Source organism: Olea europaea, unplaced genomic scaffold (genome assembly GCF_002742605.1).
Source record: "Olea europaea var. sylvestris unplaced genomic scaffold, O_europaea_v1 scaffold8240, whole genome shotgun sequence".
NCBI classification, from domain to species: Eukaryota; Viridiplantae; Streptophyta; class Magnoliopsida; order Lamiales; family Oleaceae; genus Olea; species Olea europaea.
The window spans coordinates 1-6906 of record NW_019266680.1 but is presented as its reverse complement, the minus strand read 5'-3'; the positions used below and the strand labels follow the sequence as shown (position 1 = coordinate 6906).

The 6906-nt window shown below is 39.8% G+C and overlaps 1 protein-coding gene across 2 annotated transcripts; it reads right to left on the bottom strand.

Moving 5' to 3' along the window:
• Positions 1-569: 569 nt before the first annotated feature.
• On the bottom strand, positions 570-6906 carry LOC111391698 (titin homolog). Of its 2 annotated transcripts, XM_023016948.1 has the most exons (9): positions 6708-6906; positions 5772-6502; positions 4199-5720; positions 3951-4109; positions 3621-3800; positions 3138-3332; positions 2010-2108; positions 1326-1934; positions 570-1175 (listed from the first exon to the last, which is right to left on the bottom strand). In XM_023016948.1, exons 2-9 carry the CDS (start codon positions 6497-6499, stop codon positions 819-821), a joined length of 3849 nt encoding a protein of 1282 aa, XP_022872716.1. In that variant the 5' UTR covers positions 6500-6502; positions 6708-6906; the 3' UTR covers positions 570-818. The 2 variants fall into 2 exon arrangements, with proteins under 2 accessions (XP_022872716.1, XP_022872715.1); XM_023016947.1 differs by having other exon boundaries at positions 4199-6502.

The following is a 6906-nucleotide window of genomic DNA, read 5'->3' as shown; positions in this document are numbered from 1 at the left end:
AAGAAGAAGAAGAAGAAGAATAAGTGAAGAATATTCTATCTATTTCCTTACATGAAAAGTGAAATACATTTCAAATGAGGGAATGCATGCAATCGAATCGAACGAGCAGGGCAAAGACGAGAAGAGGTGGGTGATTCACATTTGAAGAATAAAGAATATGTTAAATATTTCCGTATTTTAGTGTTTCATGAAAGTGAATACATTTCAAATACAAATATTTTTCGATGATTCATTGACCCATAGTAGAGTGATTGACACTTGAAGAATAAGAAAGATGTTTCGATGGTAAACATTTATAAGTGGACTAAACTTGAAGTGGGATAAGTCGGAATAGGAATGGCAAAATATCTCGTCCTACATCATCTTGAAGTGGGATAAGTCGGAACAGGAATGGCAAAATATCTTGTCCTACGTCATCTTGAATTGGGATAAGTCCGGCTTATCTGCACATATATTCCTTCTCTAGGAGTGCATATTGCCACTATACATTCCCAAGGTTCTTCTATGGGTTCCCTTTCCATTTATGACCAGAAGCTAAATTTAAGCTTACATTAAAAAAAAAAAAAAAATGCCCGCAGACGAATTTCTGTATAATATAAATAAAGTACTTCACAAATAGCACTTCCTTTGAATATGTTCCATTCTTCCTAGTCATGTAAAATAGAACACAACCGTTCTATTAACTGTATAAACTGAAAAACCAAAGATAATGAAATAAAATGCAATCTAGAATCGGAGAGATAACTAAAGAATATCCTGTATGTTGTCAAAACGAGCCTCCAAATCCAAGTCTCCCAAGCTAACGACCAAAAAAACAATTAGGAAACAACAGGGCCTTGCCGCCTAAGGTTTACCTTTGTAAAGGAACTTAAATTCCCAAGCCAGAAGAGAAGTACAACAATCAAGCTCGTAAGAAATACCCACATCCACTGCTGGAACTTTTTCCTGTTTTTGTTGCGAAGAGGAGGGGGGATAGATTTTGTCTTGGTTAACTTTGGGAAATGTTGAGGTTTTGATGGCCTTTTGGTTACTCCAGTTGCATTCTCCTTGACATCAATCTCCTTGATATTTTCAACTGGGTTTTCAGAGCTGCGATCGGTTTCACAATCATTGTTTTCACTCCCTTCTGCTCCGGCAGCCTTTCTTTCCTTCTTTCTCAATCTCTTTTCTTTCTCCTGTACAAAAATATATTCAATCATGCACAGAATCATGGAACAGGAGCATAATCTATAGCGTCAGCATATTATTTAAGATACGTCATTTGATATCTTTGTAGTTTTGATGTATGAAAAATTTAAATGTGGATTTGGAAGGTAGAAATTCACCTTTTCTCTTTGTTCAGCTTCCTTCTGTGCCCGCAATTTAGCTCTCATTTGTGCCTTCTCCGCATTACGTTTCTTCCTCTCGAGTGCCTCCTTAGCCTTGGCAATCTCCTCAAGCCGACGTTGCTCCCTTAACTTGGCCTCAGCCTCCTGCTTTCTCACTTCCTCTGCCTTCCTCTCCAGCTCCAACTCCTCCTTTGATTTCACAGGCTCCTCCTCCTCCTCTGTCTCATCAGTCAATTCCCTGTCAGATTTAGTTTCCAAACTATTAATTGTTTTAGATTTGGCCGGTCCCTTAGTTTTGACTACACGATTCTTGGGTTCTGCCACTTCTTTTGTAGATTTATCATCTACTAATATACTTTTAATGGCTGTTTCTTGCTTTAGCTCCAGAATCGGATGTTTTGACACTGAATCTGACAGAGCTGGCCTTGAAACCAAATTATCCACTCTTCTATCAACATAACCTGGCAAAATTGGTGGCTCCTCATCAGGGCCAAGTGAACGACCATCAAATGTTCCCAGTCTCCTGACAGTACTCCTTGCATTGTATTTGACATACTCTTTGCGGAAGTCATCATTCGTGTTCCAGAGTTCCATAATTTTTTCCACCTGAACAATTGACACATACAGAGTCAGTGTTTGACTTTTCCTATCAAAGGACAGTAGGAAACGAAAAACACTAACCTGATTTACACAATGACGAGTAAGTGCTTCTCTATTTTTTCCAGAGGCGTAATCACTGGCTGCAGCAGCAGCATCCTTGTACATGCGGAAATGTTTGTTCTGCACATTCAAGTTTCAGTCAAATTAAACTGACGTTTTTCTTTTCTTAACATGTATTCTATATACGATGTGTATTTATAAGCATTTTCCATTACAAATTTAATATGTTTTACCACATTACCATGTAAGGTTGTGTCTTTTAGGTATCAGTAACTTAAAAAAAGATCAATAGTATAATGCGGTTTGCTAATCCTACTGATGTTAGAAGAGCCATGCCAAACTGAAACCACATCAAATAATTATTTCACTGGGTGAAGCATTTATAGAGCTCGATGACAAGGGGATAAAATATAACTAATACAAAAGTTCTGTTACTTGAACCAATAGGTGCAATACAGAGCTCTCATGGTTTAAACTATCAAAGGCTTGACCAGTCTATATGAACTTTAGGGGTCTTCAACTTAATCAACATATAACCTGATTCTTGCAAAGGAACTTCAACAACATGCCGTTCAACAATAGCATCTTTAGTCTCCATCCAGACCAACATTTAACAGACAATGAACAGTCATAAATCTAACAAAATTTTGACCACCAATCTAGGTCATCAATACTGATCATAATGCTGTGTCTAGTGTGTGATTCAGTGTATGTGAGTGCCTTGGAGTTGTATAGGTGTACATGCACGTGACCATCTGCATTCTTGTTTAAGCATGTCTAACATAAATGGGTTAAGAATGAGGGATCATAATTATAACAACTCCATGCCTTACCCAATCAGTCCATAGAGAACAGTATTACTACTGGAAAAATGACAAAGAATTTTAACAGGACTAATGAAATTCTAGATTCTCGACCCTATCACCATTAATTGAACGTACGGTTTTCTCAGACCCCTTTGGGGGCATGAAGTAATCATAGAGGTTATGAATAAAGGGAATGTCTCACATACATCTTATTAGAGGAAGGCATCATCTGACTTCAGGCTACATTAAATTTCTATTTTAATGCTAATTGGCCACTTTCGCACATCTTGAGCTATTTTATTCAAGAAAAGTAAGTAGGCATATACTGACAATGAAAACTGACCTGGTCAAAAAAATCTTTTTTCAGGCTCACTAATTGAGCATAGGCTGCTTGGCGAACTTCATCTGCAGCTCTGAACTGATCTTGGAGTTCCCTAACCTTTTTATTTTCATCTTCGTAATTTTTCCCTGCAGCCATAACAGCTGCTTCGGCTTTTAAGACCTTGCCTTTGAGGCTATCGAGCTCCTTTTTAAGAACCTGCATTCACTTATACAATATTAGGAATTGAAACCAGCACTCGACAGATGACTATGAAACTGCCCTGGCTTTCACAGGGTTCAACTTTTCCACTCTAGTAAATCTATACAAACATACTTAAAAACAAAGACTGGACACAAGCACAGGCGGAATGCCCACCATTCAAGATGACGCCACTATCTTTCTCCTCCTCTTTTTGATTCAATCGAATTTGCAAGACAAATAGCTCTACAAGCAAATTACTGAATGTGTCTTTAGACTTTGCACGCAATAATCAGGTATGCATACCTTCAGGCGCTCCTCAACTTCTTGTCGCTGGTCCAAAGCCTGTTGGATTTCATCTTGGCTACCCATGTTAGAGGACAACTGTTCACGAAGCTGCTTCAGTTGCTTGATTTCACGAATGAATTGCTTTTCTTCCTTTAAAGGCAGGGTTTCATGCTGCATCACATGTTCCATATTGTGTATCTGCATTAAGGCATAGTTTACATCGAGTAAGAAAGTAACAACTTCAAATTTACAAACATAATTCTGGCCAATAAATTGCAAGAGGACCACATGTACTTGAATAGTTCACATACACATAGAAAGTGAGAGGAAGAGGGGAGAGAGAACTACCCTGCTATCAATATCCTCAATAGATGTGGCATTCTTTGCTCTGTTTATCACAGACTGAAGAGAATCTATTTCCAAGCGCTTTGACCTCACTAACTTCCGCGCAGCCCTGTCTTCTATCTTGGCAGCTTCATATTCAATACCATGAGTTTGACAGTTGGCCTGTAAATAGGTGAATCCAAGCAACATCATACATAGTTTTAGTTTTAGAGATCACAAAAGATGAGAAAAATTATGGATCGGCATTGTACCCTTTTCTTCTGAATTTGAATTCGAATAGCATCCCTGAGTTGCGTCCTCTCCTCAACTTGTAGCTGAGCATTCATGATCTGTTCTCTAAGTTTTTCATCATTAAATCTTGGAATTCTAATCAGAAAGTTGAACGACTTTGTCACAGCCTCAACACTTGTGTCCTTGCCAGTGATCATATCAGCACTAGAACTCTCTGGTGAAGCTGTTGAAATTTGGTTAATTTGAGATTTTTCATTGTCCTTGCTTTCTTGTAATAACATGTTCTCATTACTTCTTCCCTCTGCACCCGCCAGTCCATCTAGTGGGTTTTCAACACCTTTCGTCTCCACGGAGATGTTAAGCATATCTTCACCATTAACGGTAGATCCATTTGAAACCTCAGATACTAGTGCAACACCGCTCTCAGAAGTCATGTCTCTGCTGCTTAATATAGAAGAGTTCTCAACTTCCGATTCTAATTTCACATCAGCAGTAATACAAGGGCTATGAGCACAATTAGCATTCCCACTTGAAACTTCAGTTTGAACATGCACATCATCACCTAGGGAAGTAGGTTTCCCTTCTTCGTAATCAACTATTTCAAGTGCAGATTCAGATTCTGAGTTATTGCAGCTTCGCATGCTGTCCTTGACTACTAGGCCACTCTCAACATTACTTTCTGATTTTGGACCATCAGCAGGCGAAAAAGAAACATCTTCAACGCTATTAGGATCACAAATTTCAATTTCCTTTTGAGGCTCACGAGCCTCAGAACTTGAAGTGGGAAAGCTGTCAGTTGGTAGGGTAACGTCAATCTCAGTTTCAGAATTCACAACAGCAGAAGATTCTCCATTGCAATCAGTGTGGGTATCAGGTTCTTCAGGATGATGAACATGAGCTACTGGTAAATCGTCTTTAATTTCCTCTAAAACCGGGCCACTAACAGTTTCAGTTTCCAATTTTAAGTCGGTCTTATCCACCATTTCTTCTTCTTTGTACCCCTGCCCTATGACATCTTGATTGTTGTTGCTAAATGAGGTGTCACATTTATGATTTTCCTTTTCGTCAGAATTCAACTCCGTTTTAGTATTCTCCTCCTCAATATTAATTGCACTGTGCTCAGAATCCGAATGCCTGAAAGTTGTCACAGGGACTTTACATTCCAAAGTTTCCGCAATTTCTCCTTCAGACTTCACCTCTATATTCTCCTGTGAGCTCACCTCCCCAACAAGCTTCTCCTCATTAATACTTGGGTTGTCGGAATCCAAATTTGCAGAATTAGGGACGGGGACTTTACAATCCAAATTTTCTGCAACTTCCCCTGCCAAATTTACCTCTATCTGCTCCTGTGGGCTTACCTCAAACCCCCGTGATTCACATTTAACAGCATTTATGACATCTTGCGATTCCTGGCCTAATCCCGGCTCCTCAGCTGACTTTGAATTATTATGATCCTCACACTTGTCACTGCAATCACTAGACACATTTACGCTTGACGACAAATTATTTAATTCTCCAATCTCTACTAATCCCACATCCGACCCCACCGAAACATGAGATTCCTGATTCTCAATGGGAGTAGGGGACACCGACCCCACCGAAACATGAGATTCCTGATTCTCAATGGGAGTAGGGGACACCTCTGATTCTGTTTGATCCTCAACTTTTCTTGTTACTGCTTCTGCTGTGCCTCCAGTTTGCCCGTTTTGATCCTGAACCTGCTCTATTTCAACTTCTTCTGTGCTTGCAGTTTTTCCAGTTTGAACTTCATCCTCCTCTATTTCAGCATCTGCCCTGCTTTCACTGTTCTCATTTTGCTCCTCCAGAGCATGGATTGTGACAGCGTGGATCTCAGTCCCATCACCAATGGAATTCCCTTGGTCTTGTTCTACATTGTTATCCAGAAGAGTACTCCTTCCGTTCCCTTCCACAACACCAATTCCCCCCTCCTCCAGCGATTCCCTAATTTCCCCATTTTCAATATCCAATTTCCTACTTTGAGCGTCTGATTGCACGGGTTGGACCTCGACAGCCTCTGAATTGGGTAAAACACTCAAATTTTCCCCAACAAAATCTTTGTTATCAAGAAGATTTTTACTGAGGCCATCCTCCCCACTCACAAAAACATAGGAATTGTCAGGATCATGGTTGTGATCGTGGTCGTCTACTCCCTCATGATCCTGTTGGTTATTCACATTGCAACCAGGCTTGGGCAGATCCTGATTAGAGCTCATGCACAATTCACCCCTCTCCTCAGTAACAACAGGGGGTTTAGCAACCACTTCCGACACCTCCTTACTAACAGCGGTTTGAGCCGTCATTTTCTGAATTGGAGAACGACGGATCAAAATTTACAACAATGCAATTCATTCAACACACAGATCTACACTATTAAAACAAACACGCACACACATGCAAAGCTCCAATCAACTTCAGATCAACGAAAATGCCAATAAAACAACATAAACAAAAAGAAACGAAATAAAATCAAAGAAACCACATAAATGAGGAATGGAAGAATTGACTTACGAGAAAAGGTACGATCCACCCGCCGTGAATCTAGATCCAATTTCCAAAGCAGAGCACGAGAAGCAGATCGGGGTCGGCAAATCAGGACCGTCAAATGGCACTGGATTTTGATGTGATTTAGTATGATTTGTATATAAATTTCCTACATATATATATAATCAGGCTGCATAGAGAGAGAGAGAGAGAGAGAGAGAGAGAG

Bases quoted from the DNA above. Each gene is read 5' to 3' on its own strand.
- LOC111391698 (XM_023016947.1), bottom strand. From the start codon at position 6,499: ATGACGGCTCAAACCGCTGTTAGTAAGGAGGTGTCGGAAGTGGTTGCT. The intron at 3,801-3,950 runs GTAGTTCTCTCT...GCCTTAATGCAG, and splicing joins TTGAGGATATTGATAGCAGG to ATACACAATATGGAACATGT. The intron at 1,935-2,009 runs GTTAGTGTTTTT...TCAATTGTTCAG, and splicing joins CTCGTCATTGTGTAAATCAG to GTGGAAAAAATTATGGAACT.